Here is a 24,772-nt window from a genome sequence, read left to right as displayed (position 1 = left end):
CATTATCCCCTCTGGCTTCTTTGAAGATAGTTCAGCGGTCCCCTGGAATGCACTACAATTTTGTAATAAAGGAGGATAAGGTAGTTTTTGTTCTGAAACTCTTCTAATAAAGTCCCTTCTACAAGAAGGGAAGCCTGATGAAACTGGGCTTTTAAACAACTGGTAGGATAAAGTAAAATAAATACATAAATAAAAAGCCATGCAGAGGGAACTATAGCTTGTTTTCACAGTCCTTTTCTAAAAGCTAAGAAAACAGTAAGCAGTATTTTTACATGCATTAACTGAGGCTCAGGCAACAGCTTGGCAGTGCTGTGAGTTCCTTCCTGGCAGTGCTCCATACATAACAGTTTGGAATAAAAGGCCATAGAAGACTGATGTGGCATTGATTCATAAAAATAAATCCAGAAATATGTGATTAAAATTAGTCTTCCTGCACAAATTTGGAGATCCTAACAGACATTTCCTGAGTTTCTTGCTTTTGTGGGCGTCCACAGAGATTCCTATCAACATTCAATTAACATATTTTTGAAATCTCCTTCTGTTGAGCTTTTTCATGTAAACCTTGTAAAGTGCTTTATAGAAAAAAATAAATCCCAGTACAAAAGAAGAATCAACATATCCCTGTGGCTAAGCCAGTAAAGTGAACAAACAAAGTAGCAAACATATTTTCCTGCCTTTTATGCTCATTTTTAATTTGCTTTCATATAATCCCTCTGCTTTACGCAAGGCTAAATTGAGTCAATGAATTACTTGCCATGCCGTCTCGTTGAAGACAGCCAAGGTTACATGGTGAGATCAGTACCGAGTGGAAGAATGTTACCATATGCTGGGAATATGAATCACTGGATAGGCAGTCTGGTTATCCCTCTTCCTAGAACTGACAGGAGAATCATCACAGTACCCACAAGCGAAGAGGTGGTTGTGTCTCTAAAGGCAATTCCTACTGTGTCAGATTTTGTGAGGAAGACACATTTCTATTTTCCCGTTGTGATTAATTGGTCTCTTGCTTGAAGGACAGCACGTAATTACTTTTCCTCTATGCTGGGAAAACGTTGCATGACTGCAAGATTATTCACAAGTTACCTTGTAAATAATCTTTGAATCACATGTGTCATATTTCACAGTCCTTGTTTTGGGTGTGCCGGTGACTGGGTGGGGAAGTCAGCTCTCAGATTCCTGGGCAGCTTGGTGTGAGCTGATGTGGATGTTTAGGTTATGTTGTGTGCCATTCCTGTCTCTAGGTGCTTACCTGTGCTTTGCCTTAGTGTAGGAGCATGTACAAAACGCTGGGTTTCTGCACAAGCATTACTGCTGTTTACCAGAGTAAGGTGTGCTGGAGTGACTTCAGTTTAGTTCTTTATATATAGGTCTGTCTTTTATTGATTTAAATATTACATTTGTCTATGAATCCTAACATATCTGAAAACAACCTGAGTTCCTTGATAAAAGCCAAATGGAATTGCTAATTAATTATTTACTGTAAATTTATAAAATCTTCTCTTTCATAAATGTGACAGTAAGAGATTGATCCAAAATCGTTGAAACCAGTGGAAAGCCTCTCATGGAAGAGCAGCATTTGATCCAGTCCCAACTATTGGACACCTTTCAGAGATAACATAAAGACAGAATGAATAACACCACCCAAAAAAAGGCACAGAGAATACAGCCTGACTCATGATGTGTGATGAATTAAGTACTTAGAATAAAATGCTAAGATGTAAAAGAACTGTGTAATCTTACTTAACACGTAGCCATATGGAAGTTAGAGATGAAACACTTCATGGGCTCAGAATGAACAGTACAAAACTGCTTGCTGTGCCAAGTTCTGATAAGCTGAACCAATGCATTTCCATTTGACTTTGGGGTAACTGTAGTGCTGAAACTATTATGAAAATTTGTCCTGCTGAGTTTAATGGATTTAATTTTTACTAGATTGTTTGATATCTCTCATTTTCTGGGGCATTATGAGAAAGTACTTTTTTAGCATACATATGACCACAGTTATGCACATCCTTGTTGATTCTCATAGTGGTTCACATGTAGTAACTGCAAAATATATTTTAACCTGCCTCTGCAGTTTGTCCTTCTTGAAAATTCTGATATTGATAGCCTGAGAGGCTAGAGCTGGCAAGCTTTTCAAGTCTTTTCTTAAGTCACTGTGAAAAGATTTATCTGGTTATATTCAAAGTATGTCATAAACTATGATGAAATTTTTTATGCTTAAGTATACTAAGTGACTTTGAAAATATAATGAATATTCACCAAGATCAGGTATAAACCACTGTAAGGTTGTGGGCAATATAAGACATTGCTTGCAATTCCCTGTTTTTCTTGACAAGAAGAGAAACTAAGAAGAAGGAATATACTCTGATGTAGCTGATGAAAAAGAGTTTTACAGTTTCTTTTACAGAGACTATGAAAATATAGTAGACCCACTGCCTGTGCACTTGGGGCCAGGTACAGGTTGTTGCATCATGGTAAGAGTTTTGTGCAGTGTTGTGCTGCAGAACATCTGGGGTGGGCAGACACTTCTGCAGGTCATCAGTCCAACTTCCTGCTCAAAGGAGGGTTGATTAGAGCAGGCTGACATGTTAAAAGTCTGAATCTAATCTTCTGCTTGAACATTGAATGCCATTCAAGATGCACAAAGAAATCTAAATGGTCCCTCTTCCTACTCTCCATAACTAGTATACAAATATTCTTGAGTATTTTGCCATTTAGTAAATCTTTAGCAACATAATAGCTTCCTGGGCTGCTGAAGCAAATCTAAAATCTGTGAAGGAAAAAAAAAATATATTGAAAGGGGTATGTTAACAGTGCTTTTTCATCAGCATAAATAAGCCCTGTAAATAGCAGTAGAAGTAATTTCTTAACAGAAGACTGAAGCATTAGGGACCTGGAAGAATGTCTCATGAGAAGTTGAACTGATAACCAGCCATACAGCCAAAGGGCAGCTCTTTGATCTGTTGAATTCAGGAATGAAGAACTTGGAGTGCTGGAACTGTGTGAGAGGAGAAATTGAGAACTGGAAAAGGAAATGCTGAGGAAACAGAGTAACAAACTTCAGGTACGCAGCCTTGTCAAAAAGTGTGAAAGGTGGAACTTCTTATGTGTAGTTAGTTGGAGAGATCTCAAACCTCTGAACAAAGGAAACATCTCAGCTCAGGAGAAGAGGACTTTGCTCACAGTAGGTTAGGTGGCAGCCTGATCAGGTCCAATGGAGTAGATGGAGTAGTGCTATTTCTTAGGTTATAAGGCACTATCCCTGTTGTTACATTACACAGCTACAATCTTGCATTTCTTTACAGTGCAGCTCAGGACTGAGTACCTGCTTGTGCATGTACAGTTTGTTGCTCCTATGATTTTTTTGGCTACTGGGTTTTGTTTGAGCTTGTATGTTCAGTATTGCAAAAGATAACTCTGTACAGCATATTTAGCATAGTGATTTGTGACAGTTGCAGCTGGTGTTTGTTATATATTATTTTGTTGATGGTACCAAGTTAAATTTTGTGTTTCCCAAGAACCAGTCTGTCAACATCTTTCTTAACGTAGTGCCAGAGGAAATAGGAAACCTTACTTACAATGAGTATGCTGAATAAAGCCAAGAGCAGAAAGCTCACATTTCTTTCACTGTTTCTTTTTTTTATGGTTGCATGTGTCAGACTCCAGCTATTCTTTCCTTTATTACTGTAATAAGAAAATTAAATTGTATCATAGGCAAATAATTTCTAATGAACTTGTGGTGCTCTGTGTTGCTATGACATAATACATAATGAATGCAGATAAGTGTTTTTTTTTTTTTTTTTTCTTATATTAGTGAACCTGTCGTCCAAAATGTTGGGAATAATATTAAAATAACAACTAGATAGTCTATTGTGTGGCAGGTGAGGGAGCAGATATCTGTCATGCATCCCCCTGCAGCCAAGAAAGCATTTTTGCCAGGAGAAACGAGTCATTCCTATCCTTGGTGGGGCAGTGTATGATTTTGGAGTGTGCTTTCTTTGCGGGTGAGATGACACTTTACCTGGAATGGTAGATGACCTCAGTTATCTCTGCTCATGTCTTTATTTGGGTATCTTTTCTCACCTTATGCTAGGTTTAAAACAATGGATCAAGAACTGAGATAGTCTGGCTATCTCTGAAGCTCTGCAGCAACACATTATTGGTAACACTTTGCTGTGTGTCTGTAACTTCCAGCTCCATAGTACCTGGATAGTACCTCCATACTACCACTAGCTGTGGCAGCTGGATTTGATTCTGTCAGAAAGCTGAACCCATTGTCCAAATGAAAAATGCCTTCCCTGAGGGTCTGATTTGTAATAGGTTCTTAAAACATGGGGAGAATGAGCCAATATTCTCGTCTATTTTGACATCCAGAAGAACACAACTGTGAGACTGTAATCCAAAAATTTCTAATTTAGTTTGAGCTAAAAGCAATCTCTAAGAAAGATATTTGACTGCTCCTCAGGCACGGAGTAAATAGGAAACCTGACTCAGAAAGATGGATGCAACAATTGGAAAATCCCTTACATCCTTCACTACTCCTGTGTTTAATTAAGCTCAGTGACAAAGATGTACATCTTACTTCTAATCTCTATGTGTAGCTTCAGTTTATAAGTACTCAGCTTTGTTGTGCCTTTTTTGTGTCTGGTGAAAGAAGAGCCTCATGGTTGTTCACTGGGGTTTTCAGTTGTCAGACAGCTGAATCCACTGTGTGGATGTCTGCATATATTACGCAGGGATATGTGGTGAAGTAAAGGCAGGCAGGAAGGAGGCAAGGATATTCTGACCCTTTCCTAGGACTTTGTGCACTCTGGGTGAAACTTAGTCTATGTAATAGTATGACATGGGAATTAGGATGTGTAAGAACGTTTTATGAAGCTACCCAGTGACTGTAGCATTACTAGGATACCAGTCCTTTTCCTGGGTTGCTTGATTGCCCCCTGAGTTGCCTGATAGCTTCTTTTATAATGTTACATCTTAGGCCTGTGACCTTTGGAGAAGTCTGGGTAAGTGATTAGAAACTCTTAGGAGTTGCTTAGTTACCTTCTTTATAGAATTTCAACTTAACTAAACAGCAACAGTAAAATCTTCTGCATGCTTCTGTGTATGGTAAGCAGACACCTACTCTGAATTGAATATACCTGAAGGAACTGTCCTTTGCTGTGGTGTTCCCTTTGTCAATGTGGGTATCTTATGGATCAATATTCCTTTGACACCTTTTCTCCTGCTCTTTACTTTCTGGTGCAATTCATTTTTGGCAGGCGGGAAATCAGCTACGCACATGGTAACCTTCAGTTGCTAGGGAAAAGTGCTGGATGCCTTCATGCAAGGATACCCTACTGCTTTGCACTATATTATCTCTTTGAATTGCAAATCTACTTTTGCTTTGTAGTCTCTTGTCCAGTTGCCTATGGTCTAGTCTGGGGCATCCCATAGGCTTTCATCCTGCTAGTGGTTCTTGCTTTGAGAGTGATCATTGGAATAGTCCTTTATTGCTTTATTACTGCCCTGTGCAGATTCTGTAAAGAGCCATCACCATTGCCACATTCTGCAGAGACACATCTGCTGGTAAAGGAATTGGGCACATCTGTGTGGCTGCTGGGCACGTGTGGGGAGCTAGTGGATGCTGAGTTTGTGCAAAGACTTCATTCTTACTGAGATAATGAGATGATAGGTGAGTGCCTAAGATGGAGTGAGCCTCTCCTCCCAAAGCATCTAACCCTTTTTTTTTCCTCTCTTATGTTCACGTGACAGCACCTGAGAATATTTACCCTAGGGTTTGGTCATGGGGAGCCTTATGCAAGTTATGTTGAATACGTGTGTATTATGTTTAGGCATTCAGTATGGGGATTGTGATATCTCCTGCTCTTGCACCCAAATGGAATTAGAAATCACCTTTTAGTAGAGGAATTGGCTGTGATATTGCCAGGTTAGGTCTGGCTCTTCTTTCTTTTCCTCTGATTCGAACAGGAGGACATACTGATCTGTGTGCTTGCAGGGCATATGCTGTCTTGGTTAATTCACAGAATTAAGCCCCCCTACTTTTCAGTATTAGTACTGTATTTAAATCTGCATGCAGACTGGCTGTGCTGTGCTGGTTAGCCCGACTAAATGAGCACTGTCTATTTAGGTGGTGTTGAATGAAAATAATCCTCTCAATTCAGACCCAACATATCAGTCACATTGAAAAAAATGTGGATAAATTTATCTATGCCATACATGCGAAAAAGACTTGAAGCACAGATGGCAAAATCCACACCTACCCACAGTTCAGGGCAAACCTCTGTGGCTGGAGGAAAGACTCTTCTGTGATGAGTGAGTGGAATAGCTGAGTGATCTGGGAATATGTCAGCTGCATGGAGATAGCCTACAAACTGCAAATAGCTGAAAACCTACATCTGCCGCTCCTGTCTGGTTCTCAGCTACCACGAGTTGGTCCTCATGTGGCGCATGCGGTCTCTCCAGTGGAGTGCAGTGAAGAGTCTGCGAATTAAGTGTTCACCTATGCTTGGATATTTGCTTTATAGGAGGAGAAATATAGTTCCTTTTTAACCATGCTGAAAATTGCTAAACCATTCTTTATTCTGAACTCTTTATTCAAAACACTACATCCAGGTGCAGTGCTAGATACAAGTTTTAGAGGTGCTTCTTTAGGCTGACATACTCAACTGCATAATTTCTCCATAAATCCGTTATCACATGTTCAGGCAAAAGTGAAGCAATCACAAACTTTGCTCTTACCCAGGCAGAAAAGCATGTATGCATACACTTGTGCATGCACACAAAATTCTCACACATAGAATTTATATTAAATACAAAATAGCAAATATATATATTTATATGTTCTAAAATCTGTTTCTAGAAGTGTGGCATCTGTGGACTTGGCAATGATCTTGCTGGAGCTAGATCCAAAATCTCTTATGAAAGCCTTCCCTTTTACTCCACTCATAGTTGATTAAGCAGTATTTGTGTATATTGCCTGCTATTTACACTCAGATATATGTATAAAATCAGGGATATGGTGTTGTTCTGTACTGGAATCTGATAATTGACATAAAAATATATAGTACAGAAATTCTCAGAAGGCTTTAATTTCCAGCTTCAGGGGAGTGGCAGAACCTGCAATCACGTGCCACAAGGCTAGGAGCAGTGATCAGCTCTTCGCAAACTGGGAGGGTGGTCGTAAGGCAGGTGTACTCTAAGTGCAAATGTACAGTCTGTGCAGCCCAGGAACCAGAAAATAGGTCATAAGAGCTTTCAGAATCTTTGAGTTATAGTTATCTTAGCTTTTATTGACAGATATTTAATACTTGGAGAGTAAAATTATTTATGGAACTCTTGCCCCAGTTCAACTGCATGATTTTAAAGGATGTAAATATCCTGTCCTGCAGTGACTAGTTGAGCTCCTGGGGATAATGAGTTTTAGAAGGCTTATAACATTTTTAACATGAAATGGATCCCAAGAATAGTTATCTTAGGCTCAGTTATAAAGACCATTTCCCACCCATGTTCTTCAAGAGATTAGACCATGTGATACTGCACAATATATTTTTTTAACATGATAATTGAGAAATTTGCTTTCAATGATAATTTATATTTTGTAATGTGGCTTTGTGTTTTTTTTTTTATGGTGAGAAAAAGCAGTAGGTGTAATGATGCTGATCTGGATTCTGTCAGTTAGCAGTGGATTATGGAATATGTGTGATGAACAGTGAGCCCACTTTGTTCCTCTTAAAGTGCACCTTAAAGTGACTCTATTCTCTCTTCACCCAGCAACAGGCAGGTGTGAATACTCTGAAGAGCTGTGATTCTGTACGGTTTGGTGTCCAAGCCCTCGTCGGTAATTAAGCCTGATAAGAGACAAGCTACACCACAAACATAGACAAGAAACATAACTGTCTAATGGGACATAAAGAAGCTTAAGATTAGCAGTAGAGCACGACAAAGAAGCAGGAATCTCACAACTGAGGCTGGTATTGCACCTTTTGCCTGTCTGTTACAGTAATATATCACAATGGTTAGTTTTTGTCCATTTTAGAGTAATCCTTTTAATGAGTTTAAGAGGCATATTTTACAGTCTTCAAAGTTCTGGATGTCACCCAAATGAAAAATGTGGCTAGAATTGCATCAACGATATTGCAGAGTGAGTAGCAAGGAACAAATGTTAGTAAATAGATGAACATTGTAATTTTAATATCTCGTTTCAAAGTAATGGGCAGCAGACCTGTGCTTGTGGTACAATGTGCCATAGCTGAAGAGGCCCTTTGCTACTCTAGAGACACTATACCTAGCCATAGAAATTTCTCTGCCCCTGCTGTGTCTGGGTGTGAGCAGGGGTGGCTGTTGCTGTGTAGGCAGACGTTGCTGGCACAGCTGCTTAGGCCTCTCCCCTGCTCTTTACGTACTCTTCCTTGGAATGGTCCTTGCTCAGTGCCTCCTATTCCTCACTTCTAGGACAGCAGGTTAGGATGTGGCAACAGCAAACAGAGGCTGCTGTGGAGGAGAAGGTAGTTGTGAGAAGAAAAGCTGTAGTTCTTGGAAGGACATGGAATACAGTTGAGATCAAGGGAAGAGAAAGCAGAGAGACACCCACATCTGCAGCATCCCCATCTGTCCCTTGGTGCCCCAAGTGACTGCAGACTAGAACACACACTTTGAGGAACTTCTCTCTAAAACATCCTCTGACTTTCCCCTTTCCATATTTTTTGTCCACTGACTTTGTTCTGAGTCCTCTTCCATTTTCTTTACTGTGCTCTACTTCATCCCCATCAGCCGTAACCCTCTGGTTTGCCATCAGAAAAATCATTTGATGGGTGGCAAAAAATAGATCTTTTCCTCACAAGTTCTTGCCCTTGAGTATCAGAATTCAATTTTGCCTGCACTTGGAGAAATCTTGAGCTGTCTGTGACTGGAATTTTATACTTTGCTACTGTAATCAGACTATAAGAGCTGCCATAATACAAATATTAAATGAATGTAGGCCTAGCTGTGTTTAAACAGACTGACTACCTCTCCTCTAGAAGAAACATGGTGCAGAATATTGCAAGTTTCAGTTGTCTAATGAAGCAGCATTCACATGATGTAACTTGTGTTTGGTTATAGGAAGAAAGATTGAGGACAAGAGTACCAGGAAAGCAGAGCCATAAAAGGGTTCCTCTTATGTGGCTAAGCACAGAAAAATGTATACAGAGATACAGAACTAGAAAGTGAATGGATACTGTATGCTCAAAAATTATTTCCTAACTCCTTATGTAGCAAAAACCTCTTGGACAATTGCCTTGTGTGTTGTGCTACATGACTTCCCCTGAATGATTCCTTACATGATATTCACTCTGTCACACACTAATACTAAAATCCTTTCAAATCATAGGGAAACTGGAATTAGCACGTTGATTTTTTTTTTTTTAATTAATTATTTTTTTGATTTATTTTTTTCTTACTTAAACTCCAGATGTTTCATTAGTGGGCTTGTTCTGAGGTTAAATCTTGTATCCATCATAAAACTGATTTGCTCAGCTTTGCTGAACAAACTCACATTACTCCTGGGCTTAGAGCTCACATTCCTGTTATTGGCCTACAGCTCGTTTTAATGCTAAGGTACAGTTCCTTGCAAAGTAATAGTTTTAACACTACCTCTTCACTCCAGCAGTGAAAACAGCCTGTAGAATTTTAACATTTCCTTTTCTGTGGGCTGTTAGGAGCCATTAGTGCTGAAAGATCTTGACAGAGCCTGCAGAGATAAAGATTTCCTGTGTAAAAATTCATAGGCTCATAGGATAATTCAGACTGGAAGGGGCCTCAGGAGGTCTGTAGCCCAGGCACTTGCTCTAAGCAGAGTCAGCTGTGAGATCAGAATAGGTTACTCCAAACTTTATCCAGTCAGATTTTGAAAACTTCCAAGGATGGAGACTCTGCAAGCTCTTTGGGCAAACTGTTCCATTTCAAAAGTCATTTATCTGCTAAAAATATATTGTGGTAGAATTCTTAACAGCCAAAAAAATACAGAATTCAAGTAAACTAAACTGTCTCGTGGAAGGTAAGAGGCTTGTGTATGGGAATTAGGAGTATTATCTTTTATTTATCTTATTGTAGCTGCCAGAGAATTGGATGAGGAACTGAAGCTTGTTTTGATGGCTGCGTTGCAAATGTGAGATCACAATTTCTGCTTCAAGAATATTAATACAACCACTAGTAGTTTATAATGCTTTTTTTTCACAGTTCTTTGTCACATTTACCGCTCTAGCGCTGCTGAAATTAAAAAAATGTTTTCCCTTAACAAGGTAAGTGGTGTTTTCAATGAATAAGGTAATCCATCTTGATACAAGAAAGGAATTTTTTAACGTGAGAACAGTCACTGAACAACCTCCCTAGGAATGTGGTAAAGTCCTCATCATGGGAGGTTTTCAAGATGCAATTGGACAGGGTGCTAGACAATCTCATCTAGGCTCCCTTTCCCATGAAAGGTTGGACCAGGTGATTTTTTTTGAGGTCCCTTCCAACCTGGTCTGTTTTATGGTTCTGTGAGGTTCCTTACACTGGTGAAAGTAATAAAGAACCAAATAACCCATGTAATAATAAAAGATAATGTAATCTGAGATATGAATAAAAAGCTTTTACTAATAAAAAAAGCAGGAGAATAGTGCAGCATTTGACAAGAAGGTTAGATTTTTAATGGTACATTTTAGTTGTGTCGCATGTTAACAAAACTGAGAAGCAATTAGACTGCTGCTACAGTTTTCTTTTATTCCATGCAGTGTCATCATGTTTCGGGGACTATTTTAATGAGCTTCAAGTGTGGTGGTAAAATAGGTTCCAGTATATAACAAAGTATGTGAGACCCCTTTCCCTATCTGCTGCCACAAAACAACCATCTCTGTGAGCTGCTAAGAGAAAGTTAATACATTTTTGCAGAGTATTTGTATGCACCACTGATTTTTTTCTGAACCCTTAATTCTGTTGCACCACCTTTGTTGCAGATTGACTTGAGAGAAGTAATTACCAAGAGCTTCATTACAAACCCTAGTTGGTACCGTGTTACTGTATTCCATTTGTCAGAGAGATAGCAGGGTGATAATTAAGCAGTGGCTATTTTATGGCAGTCAACTGATGTGAGGAAAACTCTGTTGTCAGTCATCCTTGTGTAGCTTACCCCAGACTCTTTTAGGTAGTATATAGCACAGCTTGTCACTGGGGCTGTATCTATAACTTTATTATCTATTTTTTATAAAGTGTTATAAAACAAGTAGCTGAGAGTCTAAATCCTCAGTCTTAGTTCAGGCTACGTGCTGCTTCTGTGGAAGAATGGAAGTCCCTTTGGCTGCAATGGGTCAACTCATGTAAAGAGTATTCCGTGTAGCAAGAGCCATGCTAAAGGTAAAATTGCTATATTATGTTGAAGATTAAACACCATAGAGGTCTGAGTGAGATTAGTCTTTATTTCTAAGATGGAAATACTACAGAATTTTAGTTATCCCTACCTGTAGAGAATCATAACAAATAATTACTAATATAAAACAGAATTAAGGATAAATCCATGAATTAGAAGGCTGCTTTGCCATACCTGCTAGATGCAAATGAATTGAATAGTTGGACTTTTTTTCCTTAGGAGATTAATGTGATAAAAAGAGGGGAAAAAAATGTTAACTTACTAATAGCAGCTTGAAAATTGACAGTATGTGAAGATGGAACTCCCTGAATCTCAGTACTTTTCATATCTACTTCCTTAAAAGCTATTAAATTATGCAAAGTAACAAATACTTGGTTAAGGGAAAGACTGTCAAGTGCTTACAGTGATGGATTTCCTTGTCTGGTTTCCTTATGAGTTGTGAGAATTTGTCATCAGAATGAAGAATTGTATCTACTGGAGCTCCTTACAAGGCATGTTGTACAGAGAAGATGAGGTGGCAGCTGTATGTCATATAATACAGTTACACTGATCTTATTTTGATGGGTGTGAGTGCAAATATCCAGGACTGGTGCAATACAAAATGGATAGTTACAGGATTGTATAAATATAAATGGGTTGTATATAGGTTGTAGTCCTGCTTCCAAAAGAATGTCTTTTGGAATTTGTCAGGTTGTAGCACAACCAGAACTAAGCTTTAGATTGGAGACAGGAGTTTAGGTTTTAGGATTTACACATAGCCATATTTCTGAATTCTACTAGAAGTTTACTAGCAGTAACTGAAGCTCAAAAGCTGTATAAAGTCCTTGGCAGCTTTGAAAGTCCAAATAATTTCATTCTTAAAGCCTGGGGCTGGAATACAACTGATTTAACAGTATGTTTCTTCTGTGACAAAACTACATTGAAAAGCTGACAAAATTGAGGAGTTTTAAATTTTAATACAATGACTTATACTTTATATTACTTTCTGGATTTTCAGATAGAAATACTGCATTAAAAACATATCAAGAATTGCCTTCAGTGGGTCTGTATCAAATATAGTGTGTCAAGCAGGAGTAGGGAAGTGATTATGCCCCTGTACTTGGCACTGGTGAGGCCACAGCCTGAGTACTTTGTTGAGGTTGGGGCACCACAGGATAAGAAGGACATCGAGATGCTGGAGCAGGTTCAGAGAAGGACAGTAAAGCTGGTGAAGGGTCTGGGGAACATACCTTATGAGAAGAGGCTGAGGGAGCTGGGGTTGTTTAGCCTGGAGAAGAAGAGGCTGAGGGGAGACCTTATTTCTCTCTACAACTATCTGAAAGGGGGTTGTAGTGAGGTGGGTGTTGGTCTCTTCTCCCAGGTCACTAGCAAAAAGATGAGAGAAAATGGACTCAAGTTTCACTAGGGGAGGTTTTGATTGGATATTAGGAAGAATTTCTTTACTGAAAGAGTAGTGAGGCACTGGAACAGGCTGCCCAGGGAGGTGGTGGAGTCGTCATCCCTGGAGGTGTTCAAAAAAATGTGTAGATGTGGCAGCTGGGGACATAGTTTAATGGTCATGGTAGTGTTGGACGACGATTTGCTTTGGTGATCTTAGAGGTCTTTTCCAACCTTAATGATTCTGTTCATTCTATGATTCTGTGATCTGCTACCTGGTGGTTTCACTGCTAAAATTCTAATATTAAATTCTTTTTTACTGACAACTCTAATAATACAGCTGTAATTACTTTTTCCTTCCAAGTGCCATTGCTCTAAGAAGAAAAACCTTTGGAAGTTTGAGATTTGGTTGACCTAAAAGTTGATTACTGCCTGAATATCAGAGAGATCCCTTCACCTTGTCCTTTCTGAATTAGTCTATCATTCTTTAAATTATACTGCGTTCTGGAAGACTCCAGAAAGCTTATTGTTCCTGAAGATAGAATCATGGTTTTGCATTATGGTTTAGAATGTTTTGACTAAGTGGTCTGTGTTCATGTTCTTTTTAGAAGCAATATATTACATGGAACTGAAGGAGATTTCAGATTCATGTGCTTCTTGTTAGATCTTTTCTGTTCTTTGTCAAATATGTAGTGATCAATTTTTTTGTGTTATAGACCAACTATATCTCTAATAATGCAGTAGATATTTAGTGGGAAGCTCTTTTACTAACTCATGTAGAAATGGCTGTAAAATAAGTACACGATCACCACTAGCTTCTGGAGGTGTTAAATAGGTGGTACTGGTGGCATATGATATGTGGAGATGTGTTCATCATGGGTGTCACTGGACAGAGTACCTGCATGTCTTAGCAAGAAGATACCAAAGTTCTGGAATATGAGGGCATTAGGTGGACCACTACTCCAGAGTATCTTGAGTTGCTGGCAGTGATCATAGGGGACCTGGAAATTGAGGCGCATTTGTTACACTGTGGTGGTTGCAAGCCAGGGTTATCTGAAAAATCTCCAGTTTTCACTCAAACATCACTTCTCTGTAACTCCTCTTGCATTAATTTTTATGGGTACTTCTGAGTTGACTTGAACTTGTTTAGAATTGGCAGTTGGCTCATCTAATGTAATTGAATGTTATTAATGAAATTGCATTTGCCAAACAACTTTGGCACCAGCACCCTTTGTGTGCTGTTGGAAATACTATTGAGTTACAAAACAGTTGAGTAATTGTTAGCAGATGGAAGTTAGCAGGCTTGAACTAAAGTTTTCATTGTGTAATGGCTTGAAAATAAGGCAAGCTTACAATAACCAATTACAATTGTTTCTGATGTACTACAATTAGAATTTCAGATTAATTTTTGGAGGTTTCTTATTCTGTAGATTTGTAGTCTAGGTAGAAACTATTTTTCTGGCAAATGAGTTTGAAAGAAGACAGTATGCTTTTTTTTTCCTAGTGTTTTTGCAGATAAGCTGATATACTCAAGAAGACAAGAAATGTGTATTTTTGCACTTAAAGTACTATGCCACTACTCATGAATTTTGCATGGCTATGGATTCCAGAAGCCAGCATATAAAGGAGAAGCTGGGCTTGCTAAATGTGATGGCTGAATGCTGTTTCAAACCTCAGACTGCATTTCTGTCTGCTATTAATACCCTTGCCACTTTTATTATCTTCCTTTTTTCTTTCTTCTTCTAGCTATTTCTAGTTAAGTAGGTGTATGGGAATTCTTTTGACACACTAAAACTGATCTGGGGAATAAGAGAAGCAGCTCAATATTGCTGAAGTCATTTCTTACCTGCTGGCATAGGCAAAGATGCAAAAATATTTGCTGTTAGGCTGGGGGTGTTGGGGAGTTTACAGAGATATAAGAAACTCTCCAATATATGTAAGAACCAAATCCAGCCAGTGGTCAGAACAAGTACTGGTGCCCTGCACACATTAGCCTTGTGCCAGCAAGGCTCCTGCCAGTCCCTTAGGGGATGTTTGCCCATCTTCCTCAGATGTGTGCAGGGCATGCAATGTATGTTAGGGGAAGGAGATGATGCTTTGCTTTCTTCTCTTCCCCATACTCTCAATATTCACAATACCTATTGGCACAAGGATCTTTAATCTATTTCTTCCAACTCATGGATTCGTGGCTCTGTTGGTTTGAGCCTCCTGGGAATGACAGGAAAGCTTTTCTGTCAGTGTTGCTTTCAGATGAAATGTCAGCATATTCTTGCATGAAGTGTATGTATCTTATGTCAACCTGTCACTGGCTCAGCAAATGCCCTTAGGCAACTCAGCCAACTTTTGTGGACCAGTTTTGTGTCCAAGTCACCTGACATCTGTGCTTGTCCCAGGTAAATGAGCAGAACGTTTAGTATATGTTTCTGTACCTCATCCGAAACCATGAAATAATGGTTGCAACAGAATCTACTGGGAAGGAGTGTGCAGTATATGCTTTTTAGGTTATGGCAGTGCTAAATACTGTAGAAATAATACATAAAAGCAGTACTGAAAAGTTCTGAGTTTAACCAAAACAGGTCAAGAGGCTCCAGACAGATCTCTATGCAGTGATCCATTTAAACAGAGTGAAACTGCAAATCTCTGGAAATAATCTATTGCAGAACAGGGACCTGCTTGCAAAGATGCAATGGAAAAGGTAAAGCCCACTAATTTTCAAACTGACTAATTCTTTTTGGAAGGTGAACATTCCTCCCATCCATATGACCCTTTAATGATCACCCCTTGCTGCAGGATTGCAGAGAATCCATCCTGAGAGTTTCTTCCTCTATCACAGGTGACAGGCCAGATTTTTGTTCTTGTGTTTGAGTCTAGGGGAAGGACTCTAGGATAATCACTGCTCTGCCTACTTTTTACAAGAGGTTATGCTTAACAAGAGTGAGGGTTGTCTCACAATTTACCACAAAGGAGTTAAACATCTCTCATAAAATAGCTGTGACAGTTTTGCCTACCTGAGATGAGCGCCTCATCCAGGATGCCACTCTGTTGCTAGGAAGGGTGCTAGCCTCTGTGAGTGGTCTGTGCTCCTCTGTGGAAGGGCAGCTCCCTTACTGAGGACTTTTCTAGAGGATTCTGTGGATTATCCACAGTGGTTTGGTGTTGCTTGTGTCAGGGAATAAAATAACCAGCTACTCGCCTGTGCCACTGCTGCAGTTACACCTTCTGACCTAGGCAGAGCAGAGGCAGTTCAGCTGCAGTCTCTAGATTGAGCTTGATGTGAACATTACATGTGCTGCCAACCACCAGATGGCCTGATGTCTGAGTTGTTGAAAATAGTAGCATGCTGCTGGAATAATTATAGCATCCATGAGCTGAGCTAACAGATAGGTAGCAAATGATGAATTACAAACAAAGGAAATACAATTTTTGAAGGAAAAAAAGTACATATAGATATCACTTCTTCACTATTTCGTGCTTTAAACATTAAAATTGCTCTCACTTTGTAGCTATCTATAGTAATAGAATTTTATATGAAGAGCTGTTAGTAAAATGGAATTATGGATATATCAATACTGTAATAGACTGACAATTTTTGTTTGTGTAGAGGAAATCAAAGCCTTATATCATGTAATATTTTATAATTTGGAATTCTATTTCAGTGTACTATTGTACTGTATTGTAGAGAGTCTCTATGTTTGAACAAAGGCAAGAGTTTTCTTTTTTTACTGTGAAGTTTGGATATGCATAAAGTGCTTTGTTAAGCTCCATCGTGCCTGTGTCCTATACAAAACTTAATTATTCTCTGTTACTTTATCGTCTCTTAATTAACCCATTTATTTGCTTTTTATAAGACCGGATTGTAAACTCTGCAGAGCAGTGACAGAGTGTCTAATCCTGCACAGCACCTAATCTCATGAGACTCCGATCCTTATGTACATATTAAGAGACCCTTGCACAGCCTGCAAAGCAACACATCTGACCTGCTGATTTTTCTTTTAAATATCTGAACTTAAAATCTTAAACTTGGAGACTTGGGAAGGAACCAGATGTTTCAGGTTCCTTCATGCTACTGACCAGATTTATCAAACATCTGTCCTGATTGGGTAAAGAGAATGAATTTCCCTTGATTATATCTAATGTGAGATCCTAGCAAAACAAACAAACAAAGAGAAACAGATCTCTAAAGGACTCTGTGATAAATCATAAGGAGCAAAACAGGGATGTTTTTCTCTCTCTGAAACATCATCTGGTCTGCCCTATCTTTGCATATGTAATCCAAGTTTTAAGAACTGGAGAGGACCCAGACTTTTATTTTAATTCTCTTCTTTAATTCATGTCTCCAGTTTCTTAAGATTTAAAAAAAATATTATTAATATTCCCTTGTGTGTTATCCTTCAGCAGTGGGAGAGCTGACAAATCTAAATAGGTTCTTAACATTCATTTTTATTTTCCTCTTTTTTTTCCCAGGGCTTGTGTTATCCTGGGTGTCATATTCCTTCTGTCATCTATATGTATTGTGATCAAAGCCATCCACGATCTTGCGAAGAAGGTGCTTCCAGAAGTGGTAAGGCAATTCATGTTCTTTAAAATGTCTTTATTCCCTGCAGTGCCTGTGAGATGGAGAAAGGCCAGGATGTCTCCTTTCACCAAGCCCTGCTGAGCCTGGTGAAGCTTTAGCAGGTGCTTCTCCTGCCTGGCTGCACATACTGGTCCTAGTCTTCAAGCAGTTATTTTCCTTATGTGATGAAGTCTAAGTTTTCATAGGTTTTTATAGGCTTGACCTCATCTCTTCTTCTCCATGGTTACTTTTATGGGCCAAATCTTTCTCAGCATAATCACTTAAAGCTTACAGGAGTGTAAGAGTTCACTTACAGAGAGGAGGTCTCCCTGGGCTTAGTGAAGGTGATAAAATTTTATGAGGAGAATGTTTCCACAGTTTACTACTACAATGGCTTCAGTATTTTATTTTTAATATGGAAAAAATGTATTTTTGGGTTGTATTTTTTGTTTTCCAGCTCTTGCCCTCAATTGCAGAGCCATGTACGAGTAGCAGGAATCAAACAGGTGAGGGGAGCATGCTGGGTGAAAGAGCTGGCTTTTCAACTGGCTCACCATGGAGCATCACAAAGGGCTTTTCTCTTGCTCTCTGCTTTCTTTTGGCTATGAAAGCCAGCCCCTTACTTGGCCTATAGAGCAGCTCTACCCAGAAGCCTTTCTCTCAGCTCTGCTCTGTCCTGCTTGCTTCCTTTCAGTACTGGATATTGCCTTCCCTGAGCTATTCTCATCCAAAGCAGCTACTCGGTGGGAGAGCCATTTGGCAGTGGTTCTGTTCCCAAAAGGCTCTTCCTGATGTGCTCAAACAAAATGAGGCTTCACTTCAGTTATTGTAATACAGCCTGACTTGGACCTTTTGTATTCAGCCTTTATGAAGTTGGGTCTATTTGTAAGTGCATGCAGAGTTTCTCACTGGGGCTTCACCCTGCCAAGTACCATTCTCAACATGTCACTAGAGAGAAACCTGAACTCCTCACTTGCAACCAGGAGATGGAGGCAGAGCTGGGGGAAAAAAAAAAAAAAGCCAAAATGTAATTTTCCAGATTGGTACCCACTGTTACCGGTGATGTTTGGTCCTGTGCTCTCATGGAAACTTCCAAGAAGCTGGGCAAGTACAGAAAATTATTTTCAGTAGTTGAGGGAAATTTGGGCAAAGATGTGTAGCGTAGCAAAAGCCCACTACCACAATACTGAATTGCAGCCAGGTACATGTTCTCTTTGCATTTTACTTTTTCTTTTTTCCAGTCTTCATAACTTGCTGCCTCCTCAGTTCTGCCAGTGTAACGGCACATGTAGTTGTTCAACAGCCTGGTTCTGTCAAACTGATCTAGGTTGGCTTAAACACTTTCAATAGTCAGTTCTTAAACTCAACCAAAACATTTTGACAGAACTAGGTTAGGGAGTAAGCATGGATGCCATTGTGCCAGTAAGGCTGAAGAAGAGCCTGGTAGAGGTGAGGGGAGACCCTACGGTGATGGCCAGCTGAAGGACAACCTCCTAACTTGGCTGTAATTGAACAGAGCATCTGGTTACAGATTGACTGCTATTTATTGAGAAAATGAAATATATAATCTTGATTTTCTGAAGCAGAGGTGGGGAGAGAAGGGAGGCTACAATAATAATTAGAACAGCCATTTGGTGAATTTATGGTAGCACAGATTAGATTCATTTGGATGTCTCAGTCTAGTTTATTGTGGGCAAATGCGCTAATAATGCCAGCAGTAGGAACAGAAGTTTAAAGGTTTCATCCATGTCTCACTTTTCCATCGTTACAGGTAGTGTCTACAGGTGAGGGCTCTATTTCTTACACAGGAGAAATGTCTCCTCTTTGCAGCATCAAAGTTATAGATGAGTTGCAGACAAATTGTACTTCCTCATTTCCAATTTTTGAAATGCGTTTAAAGCAAGAAAAAAAAAGAAAACAGAGCTGCAGAAAGGTATCCCTGAAGAGAAGATCCTGTTACACTTTGAGTGTCCTGTAAGAATAGTTTGTCCAGATCCCTTTTGTCACAAATTGCCTTGGATTCAGACGTTGGTGTTCTAAACCTGTGTCAAGCAGGTAGAAGTTAGGATGGATGATGCTTTGACACAGTACGAGGATAACTGGATAATTCTGTCCATGTGACATGGGTCTGACTGCTCTTGCTCGTTTGGCACTCGGGTTCTATCGATAGCTTGACATGGCAGGGTGCAGACTGTGGCTGACTAGTGGCAGGGTAAAAGCCACATGCGTGCACATAAAAGATTTTCATACCTTGCAATTCTTCCTGAAAAGTAGGTTAGGGCAAGGGATGAAAAAAGATGGTACTTCTGTTCAGTGTCTCTTAAATGACATGGCAAGGGTTCTGTTCTGATTTCAGAGTGTTTCAGTACATCTTGCTGTGGGAAACTGATTCAGTAAGGGCTGCCTTACTGACAGGCGAAACATCTCTGCGTAAACCAAGAATAACACTGAAAAATGGGGTGACAGAGAGAACAGCAGTAGTGCTGCAAGTCATGGCCAGTGAGGTATTATGCTCCCTTAGCTGCTCTGTGTCTCAGCAGACAGCCATCCTTCCCAGCTGGTTGGGGCTTTGGGGCTTTGCTGATCCAGTAAGCTCTCAGCTATCTGCAGCTGCCCAGGCAGTGTCATTAGCACCTTAGCTTATGAGCAGAAGTCTGCTCAAATGTGATTGGTAAGGGGCAGGAGTTTCCCCCTCTACATTTATTTATTTATTTATTTATTTCCCTAAATCTAAGGTGCTGTCTTCTACTTCTTGGACCAGTTTATGGCTTTATTAGTCTTTCTTGATGCAGAGGTCCTTGAGGATGTGGGTACTTTTCTAGTATCTTTTGGAATTTTAGATGTGCGACTTCAATTACTGGGTTTTAGGGTAAAATTTCATTTTAGATAATGTGGCTAAAACCTAACTGGAAAATGTTGCTCTTGATGTTCAGATGCTGAACTCAAAGCTAAGTTTTGTCACTCTCAAAGACAGAAATGTTTTGGGCATTGCTTTACTGCTCAAGACTCAAAATTAACATAATGTTAGTGCACAGCAACATGACTTACTGTGTTGTTCTCAGAACTATAGTCTCTTTTTACATATTAATTTGTGGTAAACTTCAGTGACTTTGTCAGAGTTGAAGATAGGATGCAGTTATTTTTCTGAGTTCATTTTAATTTATGTAAGTTTTGGAGAAAATAGTATGAGGTACACAACTTTAAGGAATGAAACAGATTGAGCAACTAAGTGCCTGCTTGCTAATTGTAAGGTGCTATGATTAAAAACCCAAGATTAAAAATCCTGCAAGGGGCTTAAACGACCACAGTTTCTTGTTAGACTGCAGAGAGGAGCTACTTAATTTACAGGACAGGAGCTCAGGTTTAGCTCAGTCAGGCATTTTTCAGTCACCTGTTTGAATTCTCTTTTATTCCAGGCCGAGTGTAATTTTGTCAGAGCACAGTGAATGACAGAGTTCCTGATCTACACTGGCAGAGGAGAGAGGACAATTATTACTCCTTGCGTTTTGCATTTCTTAATACTGTTTCTGCCTTTCTTTTCTGCTTTTTGTTTGTTTCTACCTCTTTCTCTGTGTTAAGTAAAAATAAGTAATAGGTAGTGTTAGGTCACTACACATGCTTTCAGTATTGGCCATATTTTTGGTAATTCTTTTGAAGGCTTCAGAACCTTGGGAAACACAGAAATGGTGTATTCCTCCTTTTGGTTCCCTTGCTTGATATGCCAAGGACTGTAGTTAATTTTGAAATAGCCTATAAGGCAGGGTATGAATGACTAGGTAGACTAACTGGTTTAGAATATGCACAAGTTTAATGATGCTTATCTGGAATTTTGACTCCTGTTAGTCTGTGTATTTCCTATATGCAACAGCAACAGTGGCCATACTGGACCGGGCTAAAGACCCAGCTTTGGTCATCACTGGCTTCCTTTGTACCTTTTTAGTTTTATCTCCATTTTTATATGAGAAAGGTTGAAGAGCCCACAGTATTAAAAATATAGGGGTCACCAGGGATTTATACAGTATGTTCATATTTTCAAATTACTATTAGGCACTGAATTTATGTTTTTATAGAACCTTAACTGCAGATTCCATCTTCTGTAGTTAGCAGCAAGTTCAAAATTATCACTATTAGGTAAACTTCAGGTTTTCATTGTGCGTTGTACTTTATATTATAATTAAAAAAAGTCTGCCCTGAAAAATGACAGTCTGTGTCAGGAGAGTTGGCCACTGAACTAATTATACACTTAAATACAGAATTCAGAATTACATAGTATTAATTATACACTTCTTATTACCATGGGGAAAAGTTTTCTTCCTTTTTTTCTCCCACCTTTTTTAAAATTTGAACATTACTTTCAGTGACCATCAGAAAATGTATTATCGGTCTCCAACCTTTGGACAGAGGAGTAAATGATTAGAATAAAGCTTTCATGTCCCTTCCAGAAAGGATCTGTCAGTCATGTAGCCTTACCTTGAATTTGAAGAGATGTTTCCTTTTCCTTGGCAGGCAAATTCGTGTGGGGGTGTGTATGTAGATGTGATTTCTGCACACGTCAATACATACATGCAGATCACTTTCCTTATCGAGCTGTCACCTCCATTCTCATTTGCCCAAAAACACTGTTAATTAAAGCTTTTTTATTTTATGAATTTCGAGATGTGATGACATTTTCCACTTGTCTTGGAATATGTTGATTTTGAAGGAAATCTGGCTGTTTCTCTCCTACTTTTACTCTACAGCTCAGATGCTTAGATATTGGGTAAGATTTCCTGTAAAAAGTAGGTGTGCTGTACAAAGCCCATACAGTGCCCCCAGCCTTTCCCAGAATTTTTAAGTGATGCTGTCTTAGACTTTCTATGCATGTGCTGTACAGTGGAGCTGCCAAACTCTGTGCATATGTTTGCAGTGAGGAGTAGCTGTGGAAATGCTATTGTACACCTGGAAAATGTGAAAAAATATGGGAAGTCTGCAAAATCCAAAGAAAACATATTTTTACAGAAAAGAGAAATGTGCCATTAATGCGTGGGAACCTTACAACTACAAATTCCACTTCTGTCTGTGTTTTTCTCTATTTTTGACATAACTGAAAGTCTTATATAGCTGTGGATCTTTATCCTTTGAGGGTCTGCTTCAGAATGTCATGCTGCAGTTATTATTTCAGTTTCATATCATTGACCCCTAAGGAAATATTTTTTGCTCATCAGATCTTTTTCCCTTCCCCCGCCCTCTTTTTCTTTGTTCCTAAAACTCTTGCTGGAAGTGTTAGAAGAAGTAGGCCAGTTGCTGTTCTTGCTGGGGTGTTTGGAATTAAGATTTCTGATAATTTTATCTGTTGTTCAATACACTTGACTTACAAAGCTAATCAGTATTTGACATTTGGAATATGAAACCTGTTTACCCTTCCGCTCAATTTTAAATGAATATTTCTCAGATCATGTAATTCAAGGTGGTTTGTGGTTTGTTTTTTTTTTTTTTTTTCTTCTACACTGCTGAGTGTTGAACCTAAAATAGAATTACTTCTCATTGGCTCAGAAATGATCATAGCTTTTTTCCCCCAGCTATCAAATTCAGGATACTTCCCCTATTGTTACTTGCAGCATTTGTTCTCCAACCTGTGTTAGCCCTAATAAGATAATTCCCACTAGGAGAAGGAATTACCATTCCTTTATTGGTGCTTCAGAGAGCCATAGCCACAGCCAGTTCTGACCCTGAGGATTTGGTACACACATTTCCTTACAAATAAGGAGGGCTAGTGCTATTACATATTGTTGTTATTTCTGTGTAAATATCAGTGATTTTTTAAAAAAGGATTGTTAGATTGATATACATATATAGAGAATGTATATTGAGAAGAGCTCAAAACCTAAATTAAGCGTAGGTTTCAAGCTTTGTTTTCTGTTTGTCTTTGGCAGTGTTAGTGTTTGCCCCTTCCCTGACAAAAATCCTTTTTCATTTGTCTCTTTACCCTCTTCATGTCAATGACTATATGTTCTTGGACAGCATCCATATAATTTAAGTGTAAATGGTGTATTTTATTTTGTCTGTTGCTACAAAGAATTTGCAAATCTTGTTTATTAAAGAAGGCTAAAAAAGCCCAACCCAGCCACACTGCGAATGACTGCTTCCATTTCACCTGGGGTTGTAAATCAATAGCAATTTACTATTCAGTTACTGCTTGCATTTCCCTAGGTAATAGTATAACACATGTAATGTCAATGCAGTTTGGCATTTGTCCTCATTAGTATGGCAAAGGACACTTTTTTGTAAGAGTAAGCAAGCATCATGCCATATTTCTGACATTTCCTGCAGAACAAAGAAGGAAAACACGTAATCAGTTTGTGAAGGAGAGACGTGCAGCACATCTGATGTGGTGCCTCCCATGCTTTTACAAACAAAATCACTTGAAAGGTTAGGCCTCCTGTAATTCTATCATATACTATTGATTACAGCCAAAATGGGAAGCTAGGGGTGGCACAGTGTAGCTTTATGAGTTCTAATTTATTTACCAATTTAATAGATTGTTAAATGTATGTATGATGTGTTTATTATAATGTCAACAGTTAAATCATAGGTAAACTGCAATATAGCAAATAACATCTGTGATCATATGCACATAATATCTGTCCTTTTATGTTCCCTATACATTTATAATCTTTTTTATGTATACAATTTACTGCTTATCATTTTAAATCAAAGTAACTATACATTAGAATCCTGCTTTAGAGTTGTTACTGATTATGCATGGTTTGGTGTTTGTTCTTAAACAATTACTCTAGCCCTAAAATACACGTGCTTCTGACACGTTGGGGAGAATGTTGTGTATACTTGAACTAGCTAGCAAGCCAGGCTTAGGAAAGTGTATCAATCCCATTTCACTCTTTGTTGAAGTGATTGGTGGAAAATCTTCTTTTCAGACTTTACCACATGGTGATAAGAAATAAAAACAGAAACTGCTGGTCATGTGGTAAGCTATGTGAAATGTACTGTTGGTCTCAGTCCCCTACTCATTGAAGAAATGGCAGTCTTTCTGGAGGACAGTTCCTAGGGTGGGCAAACATCATCTTAAGTTAGTTTTATAGCTGTTTGATGCTAAAACCATGCAGATGAATTCTGGGGAATTGAGAAGCGTGAGTGATCTCAGACTTTCAAGCAGACTCTTTGCAGGAGTCCTAAGGTCTCACCTAAGATAGTTCTCTGGAATTCCTAGTGCCTCTGTTCCTGGTCCCAGTGCCCCCACTGTGACATTCCACACACTCTGTCTTTATCTGTTTCTTGAAGAAGTGTTCAGTGCTGTGGATTTGCTTTATCACAGCACCTCAGCACCAAGGATACAAATTTAAACATTCATAAGGGTGTGGGTTTTTTTTTTTCGTGTACTAATAATAGATCTTTAAACTCCATGTGAAGAGACTGTCTCCTACTTGAGTCAGGCATTAGGCTGTTGGTTTGTT

General features: G+C 39.0%; 1 protein-coding gene across 1 annotated transcript in view; it reads left to right on the top strand.

Annotated features, from left to right (window-relative positions):
* TMEM163 (transmembrane protein 163) overlaps positions 1 to 24,772 on the top strand; it is a 91,342-nt gene that overhangs the window by 54,926 nt on the left and 11,644 nt on the right. Inside the window, exon 5 of the mRNA XM_008936363.1 lies at positions 17,231 to 17,327. Within this exon, the coding sequence (XP_008934611.1) occupies positions 17,231 to 17,327 (97 nt within the window). The remainder of the gene's footprint in view (positions 1 to 17,230; positions 17,328 to 24,772) is intronic.

The sequence above is a fragment of the Merops nubicus genome, unplaced genomic scaffold (genome assembly GCF_000691845.1).
Source record: "Merops nubicus isolate BGI_N331 unplaced genomic scaffold, ASM69184v1 scaffold36742, whole genome shotgun sequence".
NCBI classification, from domain to species: Eukaryota; Metazoa; Chordata; class Aves; order Coraciiformes; family Meropidae; genus Merops; species Merops nubicus.
Note: the sequence above shows the minus strand (reverse complement) of the source record. Positions and strands in the feature narration are given on the sequence as shown.